We start from the raw sequence: 25,163 nt of genomic DNA on the forward strand, positions 1-25,163 counted from the left end.
ACGAAGTATTTCCTCAACAACTCGGGCAAGGAAACAGCGGCCACGGTCGGTAAGTAGTTGACGGGGAGCACTATGGTGAAGTATGACGTCGTACAAAAGGAAGTCAGCAACGTCTGTGGCGCAGCTGGTTGGAATGGCGCGAGTATCACTTACCGCGTGGCATAATCGGTGGCCACAGCGATCCATTTGTTTCCTAACAAGGACTCGGGGAAGAGCCCTTGGAGGGCAAGGCCAACACGAGAAAATGGCTCAGTCGGGATAGCAATCGGCTGCAGGTGTCCAGGGGGTTTCTTCCGGCGTTGACAGAGGTCGCAAGCGGCTACATAACGTTGGACAGAGCGGCAGAGTCCAGGCCAGAAGAAACGCCGGCGCACGTGGTCGTAAGAACAGGTCGAGGGAAGAGTCACGGCTGTGTGTGCGGAGGCGGTCGATAAGAGAACTGAGGGTTGGGCCCAAGCGCTGTTCGTCGGCTATGTGGGAAAAGTCCGCTATAGAGAAGACACAGGGGTCCGACTCATGGTCAGTAGAGGAAGGGGGATCGACGGGATAACGGGACAGACAGTCTGCATCCTGGTGGAGCCGACCGGATTTGTATACAGCGGAAAAGGTATACTCCTGCAAGCGCAGTGCCCAGCGGCCGAGGCGGCCAGCAGGATCCTTGAGGGAAGAGAGCCAACATAAGGCGTGGTGATCGGTAATTACAGTGAAGGGTCGGCCAAGCAAGTAGGGTCTCAATTTTTCAATGACCCAAACGAGAGCCAGGCACTCCCGTTCCGTAATAGAATAGTTCTGTTCCGCTGATGACAGGAGACGACTGGCGTAGGCAATCATGCAGTGTTGGCCGCGTTGTCGTTGTGCAAGAATGGCACCAATCCCGTGGCCACTAGCGTCGGTGCGAAGTTCCGTCGGGGCAGACGGGTTGAAATCGGCCAAACACGGGAGGATTGGTGACAACAGCGATGAGGGTGGAGAATGCGTTAGCCTGCTCTGGGCCCCATGAGAAAGGAACGCCTTTCTTCAGCAGATGACGAGCAACAGCGGCAAAGTTTGGGACGAACCGGCGAAAATAAGAGCACAGTCCTATAAAGCTGCGGACATCACGGGGTGAACGGGGAGATGGAAAAGTACTGACAGCGCGAACTTTGTCGGGATCGGGTTCCCCGCCGGTGGCATTCACCAAATGGCCAAGCACTTTAAGTTCGCGGCGACCAAAACTCACTTCTTTGAGTTCAGTTGAAGTCCGGCGCGGCGGAAAAGTGCCAAGATGGAAGAAAGGCGACGAAGATGGCTTTCGAACGAGGGCGAGAAGGCAATCACGTCATCCAAGTAACATAGACAAGTCGTCCATTTGAAGCCGCGGAGTAAGGAGTCCATCATTCGTTCAAACGTAGCAGGGGCGTTGCAAAGTCCAAAAGGCAAAACCTTAAATTAGTAAAGTCCATCGGGTGTGACAAAAATTGTCTTCTCGCGGTCTTGTTCGTCAACAGAGATCTGCCAGTAGCCGCTACGAAGGTCGATGGAGGAAAAGTAGCGGGCTCTATGTAAACAGTCCAAGGCATCGTCTATTCGCGGCAGCGGGTAAACATCTTTCCTTGTAATCTTGTTCAGATGTCGATAGTCGACGCAAAAGCGCCAACTGTTGTCTTTCTTTCTAACAAGCACGACAGGAGATGCCCAGGGGCTGTTCGAAGTTTCGATTATATCGTTGCCCAACATCTTGTCGACCTCCTGCTGGATGGCTTGGCGCTCAGAAAGGGACACACGATAAGGCCTCTGATGTACAGGTTTTGCATCGCCGGTGTCAATGCGGTGAGTCACAACTGATGTTTGGCCCAGAGAACTGGCAGCAAAGTCAAAAATGTCGGAGAAGGATAACAAACGGTTGTGCAGGTCCTGAGCGTGTGCGGGGCTGAGGTCAGAGGCAATCATTGCGGAAATAGGGTCAGTAATTGTGGTGGGGAGTACGGGTGTTGGAAGGACGCTTTAATGTGGGCCAGGAGTGAGTGCACAAATGGTACTGTCTGTGAGATGCGACAAGATAGCAAGGGATACTCCTTCGGGGAGAACTTGGGGTGACAGACTAAAGTTCAGGATAGGAAGGTAGGTGTTGTTCTGTGTAACGCGTACGATGAGGTGAGGAAGAACGACGTTGCGGTCAAGAAAGACCTCGGTGATAGGGCAAGCAACATAGTCACCGTCAGGTACAGGCGGGAAAGGTGACAGAGGTAGGTAAACAGCAGAGTCAAGGGACAGGCGAGCGGACTCGGTGGAGCGAAGGCGGGATGTAGATGGAGGATATTCTGAGCAGACAGGTTGGTCCAAACGAAGAAGGCCGCTGGAGCAGTCGATAAGGGCAGAGTGGGCCGTTGAAAAGTCAAGGCCGAGGATCACATTGTGAGGGCACTGGTTGAGGACGGTGAACAAAATAGGGATGTGATGACCGACAAGGGTGACTCGGGCAGTGCACAGCCCAGTGACGGCAGCAGTACTGCCATCGGCAACACGAACGGTGGGCGAAGCGGCGGGGGTCTGTACTTTCTTGAGGCGGCGGCAAAACGATGAGCTCATGATCGAGACTTGGGCACCAGTGTCAATGAGAGCAGAGACGGGAACACCATCCACGAACAGGGAGAGGAGGTCACAGGGCGAAGAAATGGGCAGTAGAGAATTTCCAGGTCGGGGTACCAATGCAGCGTCACCTCCTGGAGCTGCATTGTCTAGTTTCCCGTGAAGCGGCCAGCAGAGCACGGCGAGGAACTGCGGCTAGGGAGAGGTGAACGGGAACGGCGGGGAAGGAGAGCGACTGGACACAGGAGGAGGCGGAGTGGTATCGGTGCGGGGCGGCTCATAACGAGGCGTGAAACGGCGGTGACCGCAATCGGAGTAGCGGTCAACGTAAGGAAAACGTCGAGGTGGTGATGTCCAGCGGCTGCGGCTGTGGCGAGAGATGTGGCCAATACGCGAGCATGTGAAACAGATCGGTCTGTCGTCAGGGGTGCGCTACTCATCACGATTGCGGTATCGGTAGCGTGGCGTGTAGGTGTTGCGGGGCGTAGTGATGGCGACCATGGGAGGGACGGGACTCGAACTGTGGTGTTCCACGGTGTGGCTACAGGGGACGCCCAAGTTGGCAACCTCTTGACGAACGACGGCTTGAATAAGGGATATCGTCGCTAGGTTGCTGTCCGAGGAGGGCCGGTTAGATGCAGCAGGAGCGAGCGCTTCAAGTTCACGACGCACGATGCGAGTCACATTTTCAGTGTTGGAAGGTTGTCTTAGGGTCGGCAGATCCTCGCACGTGGAGCTAGGGGCTGTGTTGGGCAGCCGATCGAAGCGATGTGCAATGCATCTGTGTTTGGCCTGCTCGAAATGTCGACAAACCTGCAGAACGGAGTCAACTGTAGAACAGTTCCGACAGAGTAGAAGATTGAAGGCATCGTTGGCTATGCCTTTGAGGATGTGCCCCACCTTATCAGGTTCTGTCATGTCTTTATCAACTTTTCGGCAGAGGGCCGGAACGTCTTGTATATACGTAATATAAGGCTCGGTAGATGCCTGGGCACGTGTGGCGAGGTCCCTCTTGGCGGCGAGTTGACGGCCAACCGGTTTTTCGAACAGGTCACGGAGTTTTTGTTTGCAAAAAACCCTGGCGGGTATATCTTCTTCATGTGTTTCGAACCACACGCGTGCCGTGCCAGTAAGGTAGAAGATGACATTGGCCAGCATCAGCGTGGCTTCCCACCTGTTGTGCTGGCTAACACGCTCATAAAGCGTAAGCCAGTCCTCGACATCAACCTCATCTGTACCGCAGAATGGGCCAGGGTCACGGGGGTGGGCTACGACGACAGTTGGAGTTGCGGAGGTAGATGGAGCCGCGTCGGTTGTCATCGTGACGGTTCCGAGGTGACGGTCACTGCGGAGATCCAACGTCAGATTGTGTCGAACCCGCGACCTCCACCAAGATGTTACAGGGATGTACTTAATGTAACGGCACTACGATGGGCTGAACTCGATGCTAAGACTTCAGTACCCGTGCAGTATCCACTCTGTTAGCGTCGTCCTCTTTCTCAACGCTTCATCGTGCCCGCGTTCCTCGGTCGTCGTCTTTGTCAGTGAGCACATCAGTTTGGTCCCGTGTTTCCCGGTAACAATATTGTTAAGGTTTATTTACAGAGTACTTTTTCAACTCAGCCTGGTGCGCTAGCCAACCGATAGTGAGCTACCAGTTTCTCAACCTCTATTCTCGAGAGCCTCTTTTTCACACTTCCTTGCCCTCTTCTGTGCGCATGCTTGACATTTCCCCCTTCGCAAACGAAGCTCCTGGGCTGTCAGTTATAGTCCCTAGAGTGGCAGCGCTTCATTCTTGCGACATAGACTACTTGTCTTTTCCGAGAGGGGCGGCCTGGGGAACATTGGTGAGACACGACGTAATTGAACTCATTGATGCGTGTGAGCACAATACATGGCATCTGTAATGCGACAACAGCTTCTGGGACAAACCACGCTTGCGGAGAGGTGTCCAGAGCCACAATAAGTCGCCCGGAAAGTAGGAGACCTCCTGATGCCGACAATCGCAGCGCTTCTTAGAGCGGTCCTGAGATGTCAGAGTGCGTAATCGGGCGACCCGACGAGCCTCTTCAGCGCGACAGATAGTGCTCGAAGCAGAAGGCTCAGTGTCGAGAGAGAACGGCAAAATGGGGTCGAGAGAACGTCGAGGCGGACGGGCGTAGGGGAGAAAAAATGGACTATAAGCAGTTGTCTCATGCTTCGAGGTGTTATAGGCGTAAGTAATGAATGGAAGCACGTCATCCGAGTTCTTGTGCTGCGAGTCAACATACATCGCATTCATGTTGGTCAGTGTCCAGTACGTTCAACGAGGCCATTTGTCTGGCGGTGATACGGTGTAAAGTGACGAAAATGGCAAGTACAATAGCGCAGAAGCTGTTACACAACATCTGCCATAAACTCTCGGCCTCGGTCACTGATAACGCCATAAACTCTCGGCCTCGGTCACTGATAACGACACGACGAGGCCCATGACGGAGGAAGACAGCGTGAAGAAAGAAAGAAAGAAAGAAAGAAAGAAAGAAAGAAAGAAAGAAAGAGAGAAAGAAAGAAAGAAAGAAAGAAAGAAAGAAAGAAAGAAAGAAAGAAAGAAAGAAAGAAAGAAAGAAAGAAAGAAAGAAAGAAAGAAAGAAAGAAAGAAAGAAAGAAAGAAAGAAAGAAAGAAAGAAAGAAAGAAAGAAAGAAAGAAAGAAAGAGACGTCAGCGGCGGTGGCGGAAGGGATGGTGACAGTTTCACAGTAACGCGTGACATGATCAACGCACACGAATACCCAACGATTGCCTTTGGACGAGCGGCGAAACAGGCCTATGAGGCCAACACCCACTTGCTCATATGGTGTCGTCGGTGGTGTCACCGGATGTAAGCGGCCCGGCGGAGAAGTTGGGGGAGCTTGAACCGCTGGCACTTCACACAGGAGTTCACGTAACGCTGAGTCGTTCGCCGCAATGTTTAGCCAGTAGAAACGTTCCTTAATGCGGGTAAGAGTCCTGGCAAACCCCAAATGCCCAGCTGTAATGTCATCGTATATTGCGTGTAGAACAGAGGAGTAGAGGATAGCCGGAACGACGAAGAGAAAGCGTGTACCGCCAGGCGACGAATTTTTCCGGTAGAGCAAACCATCGCGAATGCAGAAAGAGTTTTCAGATGAGGGATCATGAACTATTTCAAAAAGTGGACAAAGTCTTGATCGTTTCGTTGTTCTCGCTGGAATGTGACAAGATCCGGAAATTGGACGGAAACGGCGGCAAGATAGTCGTCAAAGTTGTCATCACAAACGGTAGTTGCGAGAGGTAGCCGCGAGAGGCAGTCAGCGTCAGTGTGTTAGCGACCACTTCTGTACGACACTGTAAAGTTGAACTCCTGAAGTCGTAAAGCCCAGCGGGTCAACCGGTCGCAGGGGTCGCGCAGATTCACCAGCCGAAAAAGCGAATGATGATCAGTGATAACTGTAAAAGCACGCCCATAAAGGTACGAGCGAAACCGCTGTACGCCGAAAACGACGGCAAGGCTCTCTTGCTCCGTCACGGTATAATTGCGTTCAGACTTGCTGAGGGTACGACTTGCATAAGCGACAACGTGTTGATTTCCTCCATGCCGTTGTATGAGCACAGCACCTACGTCGATGCCACTGGCGTCAGTGTGGAGTTCAGTGGGAGCTTTCGGGCTGAAATACGTAGTATGGGCCGAGACGTAAGAAGAAGCTTGAGCTGGCGAAATGCAGACTCACAATCGGGAGTCCATTTGAAAGGAATATCTTTCTGCAAGAGGCATGTGAGCGGGTAGGCTACGTCAGCAAACTTGTAGATGAAGCGCCGGAAGTAAGAGGAAAGTCCCAGGAAGCTCCCGCGTTCTTTCACAGACTTCGGCTCTTTGACGAAGCTGACAGCTTCAATATTTCGTTGGGTCGGGCCTAAAATCGTCTTTGTCAATCAGATCTCCGATCTGGCGTTCCCCGAAACGGCCTTCTTAGAGTTCAGCACGAGACCGACTTTCTCCATACAGTTAAGGACAACAGCTAAACGGCTGTTATGCTCGGCGAATGTCCTCCAGAAACCAACCACGTCATCTAGGTAACACATGCAAATTTGCCACTTCAGTCCACGCAAAAGAGAGTTCATAAATCTTTCAAAGGTAGCCGGAGCGCTGCATAGCCCGAAAGGCATCACATTAAATTCATATAATCAATCTGGAGTCACGAAAGCAGTCTTCTGTCTTTCGGATGCATCGGGATCTGCTAGTATCCGGACCGTAAATCAACAGAGGAAAATTAGTAAGCTGAATGGAGGCAGTCAATGGCATCATCAACGCGAGGGAGCAGATAAACATCCTTCTTTGTGAGTGTTGAGGCGGCGATAGTCGACACAAAATCGCCATGTGCCATCTTTCGTTTTCACGAGAATCATAGGGGCGACTCATGGGCTAGATGATTCCCCGTTGCATCATATCGCCGACCTATTCGTCAATTATCTTGCGTTCTGAAGGTGAGACACGGTATGGCGTCTATCTAATCGGGTGTTCAGACCCAGTGTCGATCATGTGATGGGTGCGGGAAGGTGGAACGGGTTGTCGCTGATCTTGAGCAAAGTCAAACATGTTCACATGTTTCATAAGAACTTCCATCAAGATCCGGCGGTCGCTCGTAGGTGCGATTCGTTTATCATGGACTGCAACTGGGAATCGCTAAGATCAGGCTGTCTAGTTGAACGACCAACGCCGTCACTGAACGCGGCGATGTGCACAGAAAGGCGTTCTTCTTCAAAGTCGGCGGATTTCAAACCACGGGGCAATATGGCAGGTTCGTTGGAATGGTTGACAGTCCAAACCATTTCACGGTCCCCGTTCACTCGAACAGCACTGCGGGGCACCAACACATTCTTTTTCGCGCCAGCAAGAGAAGCGCGTTCCACGAGAGCGTCGAAGGTATTGGGAACCGCTCCCGAGGATACAACTGGGACGAAGATGGCGGACATCGCCGGAACGACGGTATCTTCCAAGACAGAAAATGATCGGGGTGTCGACGGCGATTCTTTTATGAGGGCCGATCGAAGGCTAGGGCTCATTGATATCCTACCACTGTTAACGTCGAGAGTTGCGCCACACTGCTGTAAAAAGTCAACACCTAGAATAACGTCATGAGTAGAGCGAGGAAGCACCGTAACTTAAGTTCTAAACACGTGACCAGCAATCGTTACATTTACATAACAAACACCAAGTTGAATCAACGATTCACCTACGCCACGAAATATGACACTTCTGTTCCAACCAAACATAATTTTATGGCCGAGGCGAGAGGCGACTCTTAAAATCTAAGCTCATCACGGAAACTGCAGCACTCGTATCCACTAAGGCAATAACACAAACACCATCCACTAACACTTCCAGGCGGTTCTTTAGCATAACGACAGGTAGAGGAATTGGCAGCATCGATGACCTGGCGACCGCACCTCCATGGGCCACACACGCTAGTTTCCCGGTGGCGACAAGGAGGCGGTGGAGAGATGGCGAACGTCGGGAGCGGCTAGCAGGGGGAGTCAGGCTGCGGTCAGAAGCTGGATTGTAATTTCATGGTGGTGCACAGCGTTAGGAGCCCGAAGAGGGTAGAAAGGTATGGTCACGGACTTCTGGACTCACGTTATATCGACGGTTCGACCATTGGCGCTGGTAACGTGGAACCTGGTTCCGTCGGCGGCAGAATCTGGATACAGCGATAACATACTAATGGTTCACGAGCACGGTCCAAATAACAGTCCTCGGAAGCAGGATCGAAGCGATCAGCAAAGTCCGGCCGCTGGTGGGGGCAATGACGCGCTGTGGTTGGAACGAGGGAGTAGAGCAGGGCTGTATGAGTTGTTCCGCGGTCCACGGACAGGATGAGTGTGAGCGGTAGTACCCCAAGAAGTGAAGCGCTGGATTGGAGCTGCCTGCAGGGAACAGCTGTCACTGGAGACTGCATTGCGGCTCACAACATCTTGATGGCGGGAGAGCTCATCAGGGACAATTTGGCGAGTCATGTCGGCCAAATGCGGAGGCTCATGTGAAAGCTCGTGAGAATTCACGCTTGCAACAGTGGTCACGTTAGGCAGACGGTCGAATTTCGGGGTTATGCGACGCAGCTTCAAAGTTTCGAACGCACGACAGTGCTTGATCACGGCCGTAGGAGAATCTAAGTTTTCTTTTGTAATTAAAAAGTTATATACGTCCACCGCGATGCCCTTTAAGAGGGGATCAACCCTGTCTTCCTCAGACATGCGGGGATTCACCGCTTTGCAAAGCTTTAGGACATCTTCATTGTACGTCGTGCACGCTTCCCCGGGCTTCTTGCGCACGCTGATGTAAAGTCTGCTCAGCGCATTTTCGTCTTGCCGTGGTATCCCCAAAACAACTGCGAATCTCCTCTTCGAAGTGGTCCCAGGTAGTTAAAGATGCTTCATGGTTCTCAAACCATGTCAGTTCTGTGGAGTCTAAGAAGAAAACAACATTAGCCAGCTTGACTGTGGCATCCCAACGATTGTACTTGCTCACCCGCTGGTAATTGGTGAGCCACTCATTCACATCTTCGCCAGCCTTGCCAGAAAAGGTCCGCGGCTCAAGGTAATGCTGCCAAGCGGGTGCTGCTGGGTCTGGCCACCGTGCCTCGCCGTCTTGGGTCATTGTCACAGTCAAAAAGGGGAGTCTAGCGAGTCGTCGGCTCGAACGAGGTAGAGAATCCGTGGTGATCGTTGCAGCCCCTGCCACCAAACTGTTAGGGTTTATTTAGAGAGCACTTCTTCACCTTAGCCTGGTGCGCTAGCCAACCGATAGCGAGCTTCCTCTTCCTCAACCTCTATTCTGGAGAGCCTCTTTTTCACACTTCCTTGTCCTTTTCTGTGCGCATGCCTGACAATATAAAACCCCGCTTTAACCGAGCCATATGAACGCGCCTGCGTGGCATAGGGATAACGTGAATGCAGGGGTTTTGGCAGACTGATTGTGATGCCACCCTCCCATATGAAAGGAGAAGCCCGGGTTGGTGGCTCCTGCCAAACGAAAAATCAGGAAGCCCTACGTCCAGTTAGTGTTCGGCCATGTCAGCTGATGATGATGATGATGACCTCCGACAAAATGGCACATACCCACGGCTGGGGATTGGCCAGGGTGCATTGTAGATTGTAAATATATATGTTCAAGGACTGGAGTATTCAGATAAATATGGATGTTTAACTAGAATTTGAAAAAAAAAAAAGATAAAAAGGAAAAGTAATGAATTCATACCTAGCATAAGAATCTTCCTGTTGAAATTATGAAATCATGAATAGAATCGCACGCTAGTTCTAAGGCATATATCCATTAACGCTTCCCCGAAGGAGAGGAGAACTGGAATGGTTAGTGGAAGGCCTAATCTCGAAAGGTGGTGGTGGTGAAAAACTTTATATTTGGGAGCCTTAAGTGATTACATGCTAATGACAGGTCGGCTCTTGGCTGCGTGTTGTGGCCGGAAGCTGGTGCTTCCCAGCGACACCCAAAGCCCAGTCCATCAGCCGCTTTTGAACGGCCGGGTCAGAGCTGGACACCGCAGCCTCCCATCGCTCGAGGTCGGAGAGTTGCCAAATGGCTGGAGGGTGGAATTCCGAGCATTTGATCATAATGTGTCCAAAATCAGCTTTAGGTGCCCCACACGGGGTGCACCGCGGCGAGAACAGTCATGGATGGATCAAAGTTAAGAAAGCAGGGAATGGGAATGTACGGGACTGAAGCTGGCGCCACGTCACCTTTTGTAGCTTAGTCATAGATTTATGAGGAGGAGGGTAGATGGTTCGTTGATCACGGTAGAACACCCTACTCAATTAATATGGGTGCCCGCTCACACGGGTCACCCAGGGAACGAAGCAGGTCACTCTTTTGCACGAGAATACGTCAGCTGAGCAGGGACTGCCACTGCCTGGGGAGATGCTCGCGAGCGCATGGTATCCTATCACGAAATGTCTCGAAAGGGGAGTCGATAAGTAAATTTTGCGGAGAGATGCGGACCTCCGGCAGAAGAGAAAAAAACATAATCTATGGATTCAATTTCTTTGCAAGACTCAGAGAGGTTAGTAGCGGATAGCCCCGAACAACATAAATACAGATTTAGTTTCGGTAATCGGCAGCGCAAGAGAGTCATAGACATTTCACATAGCCTTGAAACATACATGCGGCCACGCCAATGCCATCTGTGGTGTTGGTAATCTGGTGCAGAAAAGAGAGGCTCATTACTGAGGTGATGGAGACGTTGGAAATTTTGAAATCATGCTAAAGTTAAGTAAACGGTATTAGGTATGCATGGAGCAAGAGGTCCACTAAGAGCAGATTTTGATTAAAAATCTGCCCTTTCATTATATGTAATATCACAGGGGCCAGGGACCCATTGCAAACGCAAATCTGAAATGTGAGGAGGAATAAAAAATAAAGGGAACGACAAAGCAGAGTGTCCCTCAAATTTTCGAGTGATGACAGCACGGATAGGCTGTCAGAAAAAAAAATAAACTTAGAAATAATACTAGGCATCTTAGTCAAGGCCAACGCAATGGCCAGAAACTCAGCGGCATATATTGCCGTATAGTCTGGGACCCGAAATGAATAACTTCAGTCAGGAGCCTGGGATTATATGCAAATAGCTGTTTTTCATCCTGCTGAGAGGAATCTGTAAAAATGGCAATACGGCTCGAAATATTGTTTAGGTAATCGTCTATAAAGGCATTTAATACATTGGCAGACAAATGCTTAGCATTCTCTGGGAGGGTGTCATCAAATGAGATTTTAGTATCATGCCGCCGGTGGTTAACTTGTACAAAAGAAGTTATTGGTACGGAAAGTTTCGACAGCAGGGAGTAAGCACAACCTGAGGGAGCTTATATCTAGGCCAAATATTATCAAAGAAGTATGATGGGATCGAAATAATTATAGGGTTAGCCACTCCAGGGACTGGCTCCACAGACCTTAAATATGTTCGCACAGTGAGAGGCTGAAACCGCGAATTCAGATTAGGTATCCGAGCTTCTAAGTATAGCAAAGCATTGGCCACTGATTTGGGCAGACCTAAACAAATGCGCATAGCTCGTCGTTCCAAAACAACCAGGGTTTTAAGCTTGTACCTTGGGCACCCAGAAAAGAGAATGGATCCGAGTTCAAGTATTGGTAGTACGTAGATCTTATAAAGCAAGAGCAGAGTGTCCCGAGGCATACCATATTTCTTATTGCGGATTCTTATCAACCGGCCAAGGGCATGTTCACCTTTAAGCACAAGGCTTCTAATTTTAGGTCTCCAGTCTAACTGTGGGTCGTACAATACAGCCAAATATTTAATAGAATCAACCTGCGGGATCAGGACAGAATGATAAGACAAGGAAATGTAACGGGGGTTGTTTGTGGGAATACTAGGACGGCACATGTGTTAACATTTACAGTTATCCTTAGCCTGTCCAGCCAGACTTCCAGAGCATTTAGATAATCTTGCAACAAATGATATAGGTTGTGAATGTTCGTGGCAGAAGCAAAAAAGAAACAATACCGTCTGCATACACATAAACTTTGACGGCCAGGTGAACAGGAGTATCACGCGTTAGTATATTGAACAATAATGGCGAGAGGACTGCTCCTTAGTATACATCTCTTGACTTGGTGTAAGTGTTGGAATTTCATGCATCCTCTGTGCAGAAGAATGATGTGTCCTTTAAAAATTCCCTAATCCACGCAAAGATGTATAACGGAGGATGTAGACCAGCTAGTTAATGAAGCAAAAGGCTGTATTCTACGCTGTCGTATGCCTTGGCAATATCTAAAGTAACGAGAGCTGAAACCTCTTTTTGCCTCATATGACAACGCTAATGCGACTCTCCAAGTCTACGTGTGCGTTCCAAATCGAGCAATCCTGTCGGAATCCAATCTGAGCCTCGCTGAAGCCTTGAAAGGATAGAACGTGATCCGTGAGACGAGAGTAGACTATCCGTTCTATAAGTTTAACTAAATTTGAAGTGATAGCAATTGGCCAAATGTTGTCTCCTGGTGTTTCAGTAGTAAAATTATTTTCGGTGTTTTCCAAGCTTTGAAATCCAAGTTTTTTTGCAAAGACCAATTAAGAATCCGCAATAGGTCCGAGGCAAAGTCTTTGAATACTATTTTCAGCATGGCAACTAACTTGTTCTTCTTTCTTCCCTCTTCGGACAAGCACGGACAGGCACCAGTCACGCAAGGCGAAATGGCGAGACTGTGGCCAATGTAGCTCTCGCTACAAAAGCAGCGATTCCGTACAGCGGCAATATTCCGTCATCGAGTCATAGCGCCTCAGCCAAACTCTGAAAGACAAGTCTAATTCATCCCCTCAGATGTTTCTAAAGTCGATTAGCCTCCTCTTGAGAATGGCGTCCTCGCTAGAAAATATTCGCGCCAAAAGTCATGGGTAGTAACATTCAAATACTACATGCAATTATTCTACTTGCTTTTTCTCGCTATCTATAAATGATATACGTTTTGTTTTTGTCAGCGAGGTACACCATCACATTTTATTCGTATATTTAAACAGTAGTTACTTTTTATTTACTGGTACTACTCATCATTCTTCTGACAGAAAATATCGTTCTAACCTTAAAAAACGCCGTTAAAGAGATGCGCACTATGCAATGACTAGTGAAAAACAACTTTTGGGCACACCAGTTATACAGTTATACAAAACAGTATAATTTTGGAAAGTTTGCGTTGCACAACACATACCAAAAATTATACCTTTCTCAACTTTCCCGTCGAAAACGCAGGGCTTACAGCAGGACGGATTCTTCTCCAACTTTCTATGGGCGCCAAGGCCATCATGTTGTCAAATATTTCGTCGCCAGTAGACGTCAGCTGAAATCAAAGATAAGCAGGGACAATACAAAAGACAAGGACCGCTGTGGTGATCGCTCGGGAACGCAAGTAATCCTTCGAGGACGAGTAGGTGAATTCGCCATGCCTATTATGGTATAATAAAACCAGTTAATCATGAAAACGTCTTATACACATGTCACGTGTATCTTACCTGTATAGCAGTGGTATAAAGAACACGCTGCCGGCGGGTTCCAAAACTTTCAGCCTTTATTCCGAAACCATATGGAAGCTTTGCGAGTCGAATTTACCTGGCGGCTTAATTTCAAGCTAAGACGGTACAAATTCTTTGCGGAAATAAAGGATGGACACTATATTATTCCCGTACCTCGGTGGAAATGAAGAGAGGCATTGGCCCTGCATGAAGTTCGGAAAGGCTTCAGCTGCCTTCACGAGCAAAGCGCCAGACGCTAGACTACCTGCCCTATCTTTCATCTCCCGATCTACATGTCTGTTTGTTTCTTCTGAGGATATGCGACTTCGGCATTTATTGCCTGTTGCACCCTTTCAGAAGCTTGTGGAGCTTGACGGGTGTTTAGGCAGAATCAAGCAGGCTTTTCATAAAGAAGGGTAGGGTGCGGCCTAAGAGCGAGACGTTTGGTTGATCTTTATTTAATTAATTTTTCTCTGTTGTGTTTTTGTGATTTCTTCATTGAATATTAGTTTTAGTTTGTTTTGTTTTTTTTTTTTCGCTTTTCCCGCTTCTGGCATGCAAGAGACGGCATTTTCTCAGTGCGCCCTGCATAGCAATATGAGTATAAGCCACCTGATCTATAGCAATCAGTGGTCTAACAGGCGAGACCTTGCACAACGATTTGAGAGAAAAGTGATATTTTGTCTTTGCCTCTTCATCAACCGCACCAGCGCATCCGTCGTGACATTAACGATGAACGCAGTAGGAAAATAAACAATTACTTTGTGCACTTTCTTTCGCATTTTGTATTAAACGCAACAGTAAAAAATTCTGTTTTGTCCTCCTCGTGAGCACTTTTAATGTGTTGGGCAGCATACATAGGAATGAACAAATGGTTTTAAAAAGTATTTTCCCCCGAAAATGAAATCTCACACGTTTTTATATTTATCCACAAGCATAGTAATTCTAACTTCTGTGGAGGGTTTGTCTAGTTTGAAATTGTAACTTTAAAGGCAAAAATAAATGGCCATCGAAACTGAGGAATACATGACCAGAAGCGTTTTCGTGCTTTTGTCTTCTTCGATTTAATATCTCGCTTCATTCGCACTCAGCGCATCTGGAAATTCCCAGATATTTTTTATGGTAATGTGTTTCTGTTCCGAGACATGGCGCCATTTCCTTAAGACATAGATAAAGCATGCAATTATTTATATAGCTTTACCTGTGCCTGTAACCCTGTGTTTGATATTATATTTCCTCCCAAAGAAAATCAATACTTTTTTTTTCTTAATTGGCCACCTGTGTCCGCTGCCACTATTTAGCCCTTGATAAAGAGAGCTACTATCTTTATGACAGTATATAGAAGATATTGCCAGCTGGAAGGCGAAAAACCTAGCGTCATAAATGCTCATAACGAACATGAGACTTCACCTACCGTCCTGTTTGGCAAAAGCTGGAAATCCTTGACCAGGACATGCTTCACCAAATCGGGCTCGGCTACAACAAGGCAAGGTTTGCCTCCTTCGTAGATGCTAAAGAAAAAAAGTCATCTCACCGCTCCCACAACTCTTAATAGAATGTAAAAAATGCGACAGTGCAACGCGAAATCCATAGTGGAGCCACCATTCTTCACTCAGTAAAATCGGTCCATAAAGCGATATTAGAATTTTCTTCCGCATTTTCGCTTTAGAATTACGCTTCTGAGAATATAAGTTTACGCTGTGGAATGAAGCCTATCCTCAATGAATAATTTAATTAATTATTAACATTTTCTTCTGCCCTAGAGTTGAAGTTTCGCTTTCCTGTTGGCGAACGAAAGTTCCGACGTCACACGGTAGTACATCACAAGGCCAAAATAGTGCAATATATTCGTTGCTTTGTAGTTTTAATTCACGAAACCTCCTAGACTGTGCTGCTTCAGTAGCCGGAATGACAGCGACTGGGAGTAGTGCTATTAAGCTGCAGTTTTTGCATGCCTCAAGGTATCTCATACAACTGAACATGCACTTCTTGATTGTTCACAAATCTTCGAATTGCTCAAAGAAGCAAAAATTTTACACAAACTAGAAGTGCAAACTACCGTTTTAAAACTTTGTGTTTTAGATTATTTACTGAACCTAGGCAAATTTGACGTGGTGATACATGTTTTTACTTATGTTTTACACATAACTGTAAAACAAACACGTACTAAACTTTCGATGTCTTTACGCGCTTAAGACTGAAACTCGCAACAAAAAGATGCGATTCCGCTTGAGGAGGAAACGTTAAATTAGACTTAAACACACACCTGTTTGTGCCTAGTAAGTAGCACGTGAAATTAACGGAACAATACGAGCTCTGGTTGTCAGCTCCACAAAGCACATGACAATTTCTGTTTCTACATCAAAGTTTACGCCTAGGTAGCCAATTTAGTAACTGATAATTGATTACTTGACTAAAACGTGATATTGCCTCTTTATATTCACCGGAGTTTAGGATAGAGGTCTTACATTTGGACAAACCTTACCCGAAAAGCCGTCCCATCTTTCGATACCTTGCTTGGTCGCTGAGACATACTGGCTGAAAAATTAATGCGTTTACAATGTATGAGTATTGAGTGGCGTCTGAATAATGCATTAAAATAAACGACCATCAAGAATTACCTGGGCTGTTTTAAGCGAAAAAATTTACAATTGTCCAGTTTGTCAGTAAAAAATGCAAGAAGCGACTAGAAAAATAAATAGTAGTAGTAGTAGAAGACTTTATTGAGGCACAACACTTAGGTGCCTAATACATCAATAGCCTGCTGGGCGAGCAGGCGCTGTTCTTCACCCTCAGCACCAAGCCAGCCCACCCAGGTCCAGGTAGTATGGGAGGAGTTGGGAAAGAATCCCGATTGCAATGCAACCGGACATGAAAATAGGCAGTGTGAAAGGTTGGCATAAGGGAAAGGGCAGTTGGGGCATGATGAATCACGGCAGAATTTGTAGAGATATAGCTGGTGCATGGGTTATGAGTGTATTCAGCTGTATCTGCCGAAGGACATGAACCTCCCGAACAGAGAAATTAGGATGAGGGTCGGAGCTTGCGGTCTAAGCGAGCAGCATTGTAATATTCGCTGACGGTGGCGCGAAAAGACAGTCTCGACACGCCCTCCAAGGATCTTGGCCAGGGGATGAACGGTGCCCGGTTACGCGTTTCACGGGCGACCTCATTGCCGTCAATCCCGGAGTGTCCAGGGATCCATCGGAGGAAGACGGGACAGGGCTGCAGCGCAACAAGTGCAGCCTCGAGCTCCGTGGACAGATGATGTGTTAGTCTTTTAGATTGAATGGCACGGATAGCACTCTGAGAGTCAGTGTATATAATATACTGAGGCACAGGTGGGAGAGAATGGAAACTTTGAATGGCATTAATGATGGAGAGGACCTCAAGCGAGGTAATATCCGGAGGGTGAAGAAAGAGACCGCTAGAGTGTGTGACACGGGGTAGATAGACAAGGATGAAAGCGGACCTGGCTTCCGGACCCGCGAGGAGCCACATAAGAGGCATCCGTGTAAGCGACTCCACGGATATTGAAGGGCGGACTATGATGAGAGGCAGCAGCCTGTCGGCGGCCAGCATGCAGGACCGGCGACATAATGGCTGGAAGAGAAAGTATACGGAGGTTAGTGGCCTCCGGAGGGGAAGAAGTTGGCAGAGGGACTGACTGGATGGGGAAAATGTTACCCTGGTTGAGAAGCTAGCGTTCATGAACAGTGCCGGAGAGGCGAGCTATCTGTCAGTCGCGTTGAAGGGAAAGGAGACTACGAAGACGATGAAAAAGCCCGGTAGCATAAAGCTTATCGGTGGAAGTGGTTATGGGAAGACAAAGAGCAGATTTATAAAGGTCGTAATGAGCTGTTGCAAGTGTGTCTAGCTTCCCCTGGGTGAATTAAAGATATGGTATAACGTAAAGTAATTTGTTAAGAGCCAGAGTGTAAGCCCGTCGACAGGCGTGAGCTTCCCTCATGCCAGGGGACCTTGTCACAACTCGGCAGAGTAAATGGGTGACAGAGTGACAGGTAGCAACAGCCGCATGGAGAGCTCGGACATTTTGGGCGGCATGCAGAGGCATGCCAAGAACGCGACATTGAGAAACTTTGGGGATTGTGGAGCCACCCAAGGTAAGAGAGATCAGTGAGTTGTGAGCTAGTTGATAAGCAGAGTGAGTCAAAAGTAGGAGTTCTGACTTCTAGGGCGTGGAAAACAGGCCTGCATGGTCACGAAAGCAAGAAATGATATCCAATTTCTGTTGAATGGTGTCTTGAACGTGACCAGGAGATCCGCGCGAGCACCACAGTGTGATTTCATCGGCGTAAAAAAAGTGCTGAAGATCGGGAATAGACAATAACTTAACCGCGAGAGGAGACATGGCGATAATAAAAAGCGTGGGTGAAAGAACGGCACCCTACGGGATACCGCGGTTGAGACGGTGGGGTGTAGAAGTGAAGTTCAATGCTCGGAAACAGGCCTCGCGATTAGAAAGAAAAGCTCGAATGTAGTTACACATGCGGGAGCCGCAGTCGGTGCTGGAAAGGCAGGCAAGAATATGGTCATGGGAGACGTAATCGAATGCATTCCGGACATCGACTGTGACCAGGGCGTGAAGCTGAGAGCTACCACAGGTGAAGAAAGTAAGCTGAAGTATGAGGAAAAGGTCCTGTGGAGATACACGGGAACTAAAACCAATCAGGTGCGAGGGAGCAAGTTCTAAACCTCGATAAGCCTAGTGAGCGCCATTATTTCCATCGTCTTGCCGACACAGGAGGTCAGATGAATGGGCCGGAGATTAGAAAGGGCTGGAGGCTTACCAGGTTTAGGAATGAAAGAAATAAATGAGGAAGTCCAGAAATATGGCAGAGAGCCTACTTCCCAGGCGGTGTTATAGAGATTGAGAAGGTGCTCTTTTGCGTTATCGGGAAGATTGAAGGTTCTCGATGAAATACCCTATGCAACAATCTTGTCATGGCGCTCCATAAAAAATCAACCTGGAGTCTTTTTCGAACCCTCCTTTGTGCGACCGCTGCCCTTGCCCTGGCGCTTGCTAAAGCGCTAGGCACAAAATCTCCCAATGAGGTTTTCGCAACCCTTGCAGATCTTTATCTCCCACCCCCTTTGTCCCCCTTTTACCCTGAATACACAGGCGATGCAAGCAATGGCCTCGATGCCCCCTTTACACTGCGCAAGCTCTTGAAGCTGGACTTGCTGACGCCACTCGGTCGCCTCCCGGTGAAGATGAAATCACTTACTCCGCTCTTCGATATCTTCCCGATAACGCAAAAAATATATATATACATACATGGTGCATTTATAACTACCCATAGTGTAAGCGTGCAGACTGGATTGGAGAAAGCCCTCGAGTTAATGCCAATCATGACAATATCGTAATGATAAAAAATAAGAAATGGGCGTGGAGAAGGCATGTAGGGCGAGGAGAGGACAACCGATGGTCTAGAAGGGTAACAAAGTGGATACCAAGCGAAGGAAAACGTAGCAGAGGACGACAGAAAGACAGGCGGGCGGATGAGGTCAAGAAGTTCACAGGGGCCAAGTGGATGCAGCTAGCACAGGACAGGGTTAATCGGAGGAATATGGGAGAGACATTCGCCCTGCTGAGGGTATAGTCCCGCTGATGATGATTATGATGATGATGGTGATGATGATGTAAAAAAAACAGGCTGCTTTACCTCAAACAGCAGTCTTTTGGCCGGACCAACTATCAGGGAAAACGTTTCATGAACAACATTCTGGTTCTTCCAAAAGTTTCGGTATCTTGCAGCGTACCTGTAATGGAAGTTTAAATGCAGCCTTTATTTCGGCTTTGAACTTTTATCTTAGAGCCTAAGCTGTACTACTCGAGGCGCAACTTGAGAGTTCGTCTCACTGAACCCGATTAACTTTGACCTTATTCAAGGCGGGTCTCTACAGGAAAGTGCACCTTCATTTCCACAAACATCAACTTAGTTTAGATTTGTTTACTTTAGTTTATGAGGTTTGACGCCTCCAAACGCCTCAGGTTATGAGGGACGCCGTAGTGGAGGGCGTTGGAAACTTCGACCAACCGGGGCTCTTTGACGTGCACTGGCATCGCACAGCACATGGGCGCCTAGCTTTTCGCCTCCATGGAAAAGCAACCGCCTATAGGCCAGGGTTCGATCCCGCATCCTTGGGTACAGTATAGTCAAGCGCCGTAACCATGGCTCCACCACGGTGGGGCACAAAAGGTACTAAAAAAAAAATCCCGGAAAGAAAAGGCGGAATAATCTTGACCAAATCAAGTGCGAGAATTTAGTGTGATGCCCTTTGGCCTTTGTAATGCGTCGGCCACTTTTGAAATATTTATGGATACAGTGCAGAAGCTACCTTCACCCAAACACGAACTTAAAACAAAACTGCGAACGTTGCGGGATAAAAATGTCGGTGTTAAAGGCACTTCCGCGTCCACTCTTAAATCGAAGTTCGAGGATCCTCCTAATTCCAACCTTCAAACCGTGTACAAACTTGATATACCATGCAATACCATTTTAACGGAGCTTTCTTTTGTGTCACTAAACGGAAACCATGCTTAAACCTTCTCTTTTTTGTTAGTATTATGATAAGTTCATTCTTAAAAAGGAAAGAAGGGCTCATTGAATTTTCCGCTATTTAGCTGCCTACTCCAATAAGTGGCTAGTGGTAGCAAAACGAACATGCTTCGCGAGACCTCATTGCTCTTACTTGTGAACACCGAGCAATTATAATTAGCGTACCAACAGCTTTGCAATCAAGCAACACCACCAGTTTTTCTTGCACACCGGTTTTCAAACTGTAGCAAAAAACAGAGGCGTTAGAGGCTGGCGTACACAGGCCTCTACAGTAGCTACGAATTGTCACGGCTCAAGAATATTATGGAAGTCAGTGTGATTTATGTAAACTCATTTTCATGCCGAGTTCATGCAGCGGGGTTTTCAACTGAGCTCTGCTTGCAGCTCCTGGATATATTATTTCATCACAGACTGAGTCGAGTCGTGTGACTGTGCATCGAATTTACGAGGCTTGGTAGCGCAGTCGTTACTCAGGGGCTAGGACACGGATCACAATCAGTACTAGCTCTAGGTGTTAAAAAGTAACGTGATGATTCTAACGGATTTGCAATGATCACAATGATACTAACGAACAAGACACATTTTACGTGGTATGCCTGCTAATGACGACGGCTTTCGATAAGAATCATGTCGTTCTCCACAATATCTTTGTCGTCAGCACTCAGAAGCATCCAGCCGTGGAATGGCAGGGCTGTTTTCATAGGCTACAATTTAATTATCTGAAAGCTACCAAGAGGCAGCAAAGTAAAATGTGATGAAGCATCAAAAATGCACAGCGCTGCTGTGCGTACACAACCACCATACACAACTGACTCTGAAGGACTAGCAAACCTAATAGAAGATTCACTAGAAGCGACAAGTAGGTCATGCAGGATGCGTTTTGGGGCTCTGGATTCATTTACACCGCTAGCAGTTCTTTAGCGTGGCCTGATGTTGCAAAGGTCACTGGTGCTTTTTACATCTTGGCTCCATCGAAATACGGCCGATGCGACCCTGTCATCAGTAGGGTTATGTGAAGGCCGCTGAGTAACTGCGACGTGTTGAAACCTATTGCAAAATGTTTGCATTAAGATTCTCTTAGTTTATTTCATGTTAGATCATAAAGCTTCTCTGATATAACATTGTAAATGGCAGTGATTAGAAAGAAATAATCACTGAACTGCAAGAAGGAAGAAGGATGTAGATTTCATAGGTCCCCTCAATAGCCTCAATTTAGGTTTTGTCCTTCAGGATCGTAACATTACTTTGAAAGTAACAAAATCATTACAATGGCAGCTTACAGTATGTATTCATAGCAATAAAAAGTAACGGGATTCAAAAGGTGCTTACGTGTACAGAAGGCCACCAAGAGTCAGAACAAGCAGAATCACGTCAACTAGGCCAAGTAAAGCAGACATTGTGTAGTCACTGCCTTCGAACCCACAGCGGTCTAGATGTTTCTGCCTCGATCAAACGCAAGGTTCGTGTGGAGGCAAAAGATTCCCAAACGTAGTCACAGCAAGGCGCGTACTACATCACGGCGTAGTGCTTTACGTCATCTGCGTGACGCCTCACCGATACCACAGTCCCAAGAGATGATTCTGAGCAGAAAGAAACGAGCGCAAGCAAACACCCGATAAGGCAGATAGCACAATCTCTTGCCTAGACCTTGCTCCGTTGTTGTCCTAGTGTAGAGGGAATTAGATTCCTTAACTCTCCCTCTCTTTACTCTGGGCAAGAAAGCAGGCAAACATATAAACCACAAGTCAAGAACCGCAATCATTGAGCTTTCCTCGGAACATTGGAACCTCCTTGTAAACATAGTATTTGACCGTTGTAGAATCAAACTTAAGGTTCATTTTAGCCCTTAGAAGTCTGCTGGTCCCATTCTGCTATGGATCGAGTACACGGCTCGATGACAGGCAACTAACCCTGCTGTTGTGCTCCCGAGGGAGCGCAACAGTAGGGTTAGCAGAGCCTCTTCCAAACGCACACCCCTGAAAGAGCCGGGCGTCAGGCCGGGGGACGCTTGTACCCAATTTTACCGGTGGGTGTCCGGCGGCGGGTTTCGAACTGACCACCTCCCGCAGCCGAGACAGGAGCCCAAAACTGAAAACTGACTCGTTTTCAGTTTTGAACCCCGTCTTTCGACACTCTGGCTTAAAGCGTTTCGCACTTGAAACAAGGCTTTTCTGTGTTTTCGCGTGTGCAGGACACGACTCGTTTTCAGTTTTGAATCCCGTGAAACACGGTAACTCGAACCACCTTTGCAGGCTGAAGTGTTCGAAACTATTTTGCCCCAGAAGGAGCGCAGCGGGGTTTGCGGAGCCTCTTCCAGGCGCACACTCCTATGAGAGCCGGGCGCCAGGCCGGGGGACGCTTGTACCCATTTTTACCGGTGGGTGTCCGGCGGCGGGTACAAGCTTTCCCCCGGCCTGGTGCTCGGCTCTTCTGGGGAGAAATGCTTGGGAAAAGGGGTCACGCCCCAAATAGTTGCGCCGATGTGGCAGTGGTTCGTTCCGCCATCGGACAACAATAAGTCCGCCTTGCGCGGCAACAGCCCATTATGCGGCCCTTTTTTTTTGTTGTTCGAAACTAAGCTCCCGAGGGAGCACAACAGCAGGGTTAGCAGAGCCTCTTCCAAACGCACACCCCTGAAAGAGCCGGGCGCCGGGCCGGGGGACGCTTGTACCCAATTTTACCGGTGTGTGTCCGGCGGCGAGTTTCGAACTGACCACCTCCCGCAGCCGAGACGGACGCCCAAAGCTCAGTTGGTAAAAGCACAGGTCGTGGTATTTAGCAGTTCTGGGTTCGGTCACCAGCATAAGCGCGTTGTTTTTCCTCCTCCTTTGCACTTAGTTATATTTCTCCATAAAATGATTACAGTACTAAATCCTAAATCAGGTCAATATATTAAGCAGATCAACTAAGGGGAAATGAGGGTGCTCGTTATAATACATGAAGGAAAGAAGCCAACAGTCGGCGAGGCCAAGGAAAGCGTTGGGGATGGTACTTTATCTTTTTTTTTATACTTGGATAATCACAGAAATTAGTAATGTAATCTCTTTAGGGGAAAGATAATTAAACACAAAGTAGAAGAAAAAACAACGTGCCGATGGTGGGAACCGAACCCACGACCTCCGAATATCGCGTCCGGTGCTCTTCCAACTGAGCTACATCGGCCGCTGTCCCCCCTGCTACTTGCTTGGGTATTTGTGTTGTCTGTATACGAACCTTGAGAGTGTTCACCAGCGCCACCCTCAGCCATAGCGGTGGACGTAGAACATCATTTGTTACCGCCAGCGTCACGTAGGACGTGATCAAGAGCGAGGGCGAAAGCTGTGCTAGAACCCTCTTACGCTACCTATGGCTTCAAGACTGCCAGAACCGAGACCCCCGTAAGCTACAAGCAGATCAATTAAGGGGAAATGAGGGTGCTCGTTATAATACATGACGGAAAGAAGCCAACAGTCGGCGAGGCCAAGGAAAGCGTTGGGGATGGTACTTTGTCTTTTTTTTTAATACTTGGATAATCACAGAAATTAGTAATCTAATCTCTTTAGGGGAAAGATAATTAAACACAAAGTAGAAGAAAAAACAACGTGCCGATGGTGGGAACCGAACCCACGACCTCCGAATATCGCGTCCGGTGCTCTTCCAACTGAGCTACATCGGCCGCTGTCCCCCCTGCTACTTGGTTGGGTATTTGTGTTGTCTGTATACGAACCTTGAGAGTGTTCACCAGCGCCACCCTCAGCCATAGCGGCGGACGTAGAGCATCCTTTGTTACCGCCAGCGTCACGTAGGACGTGATCAAGAGCGAGGGCGAAAGCTGTGCTAGAACCCTCTTACGCTACCTATGGCTTCAAGACTGCCAGAAACGAGACCCCCGTAAGCTACAAGCAGATCAATTAAGGGGAAATGAGGGTGCTCGTTATAATACATGAAGGAAAGAAGCCAACAGTCGGCGAGGCCAAGGAAAGCGTTGTTGATGGTACTTCGTCTTTTTTTTAATACTTGGATAATCACAGAAATTAGTAATGTAATCTCTTTAGGGGAAAGATAATTAAACACAAAGTAGAAGAAAAAACAACGTGCCAATGGTGGGAACCGAACCCACGACCTCCCACGACCTCCCTTCCCTTACGGCGCGGTTCAGGTGTCCACAGACACAAGTGTGACAGATACTGTGCCTTTCCCTTCCTGTGAACCAATTATTATTATTATATGTTAACTGCGTAAAAGATTGGAAAAACTCGTCAGACGCCAAGGTTGTCGCCTGGCAGTTGGCCGTTGAACATAGGAAAAAAATTACCGACGATTAGGTTACTTCCTAATGCGAAATTTGAGCGCAGCAAATAAGCTGTTTCACCTTTTCGATAGATTGAGGCAAAGAAATCGAGCAACACATGTATGCGCTATCACAGAATTTTTTTTTTATTTTTCACACGTATTCCTTTAACAAAGACTCCACTAACAGTTCTTGACAGTCATGAAGGAAGCTTTGTGGTCGGAGAAATGGACTGATATATGTTCGACTTGGTACACCAATGCTTGATTCTCAAAGACGAGATCTGTACAAGTGCTTCGCGAGGTTGTCACAGCCGTGGGACGCGTTACGAGCAAGAGGAACGGGATGTTCTCCCGCATGTGTGAAGAAATTCCTGTTTGTCTTTATGTCAACATTCGTCTCGCTCATGGCTCAGAAAGAACTGGCAGATAATTTCGCAGTGGCGAACGGCAGCGGCAATTTCGGCTCGGGCGGTGCACATATACAGATCCGCCGCCACCGATCTGGCTCTCTGATTGCCACCGCACAGGGGTTGCATTGGAGGAGGAGCGAAGAAAGGAATTTCTGTTTCTGCATGGCGGCGACGGTGTTCTATGCAGTCACGTTATCTTGACTCTCTAGCGGCGTCAGTGGCATCCAGCGGTATCAGTCGGTCGCTGCTAGCGCTGGGGGGATGAAAGGGGGGCGGAGCTGGTTACGAGGCCGACTACGACGCCG

The 25,163-nt window shown here is 48.0% G+C and overlaps 1 protein-coding gene across 1 annotated transcript in view; it reads right to left on the bottom strand.

Moving 5' to 3' along the window:
- LOC146187085 (cytochrome P450 3A24-like) overlaps positions 1 to 21,677 on the bottom strand; it is a 40,017-nt gene extending 18,340 nt beyond the window's left edge. The window contains exons 1-5 of the mRNA XM_084605757.1: positions 21,506 to 21,677; positions 19,280 to 19,376; positions 16,078 to 16,130; positions 15,007 to 15,103; positions 13,304 to 13,420 (exon numbers count right to left, since the gene is read on the bottom strand). Coding sequence (XP_084461883.1) covers positions 13,304 to 13,420; positions 15,007 to 15,103; positions 16,078 to 16,130; positions 19,280 to 19,376; positions 21,506 to 21,573 — 432 coding nt within the window. The 5' untranslated portion in view covers positions 21,574 to 21,677. The remainder of the gene's footprint in view (positions 1 to 13,303; positions 13,421 to 15,006; positions 15,104 to 16,077; positions 16,131 to 19,279; positions 19,377 to 21,505) is intronic.
- Positions 21,678 to 25,163: the final 3,486 nt, after the last annotated feature.

This window comes from Amblyomma maculatum, chromosome 6, assembly GCF_055883805.1.
Source record: "Amblyomma maculatum isolate TAMU_Amacu chromosome 6, ASM5588380v1, whole genome shotgun sequence".
NCBI classification, from domain to species: Eukaryota; Metazoa; Arthropoda; class Arachnida; order Ixodida; family Ixodidae; genus Amblyomma; species Amblyomma maculatum.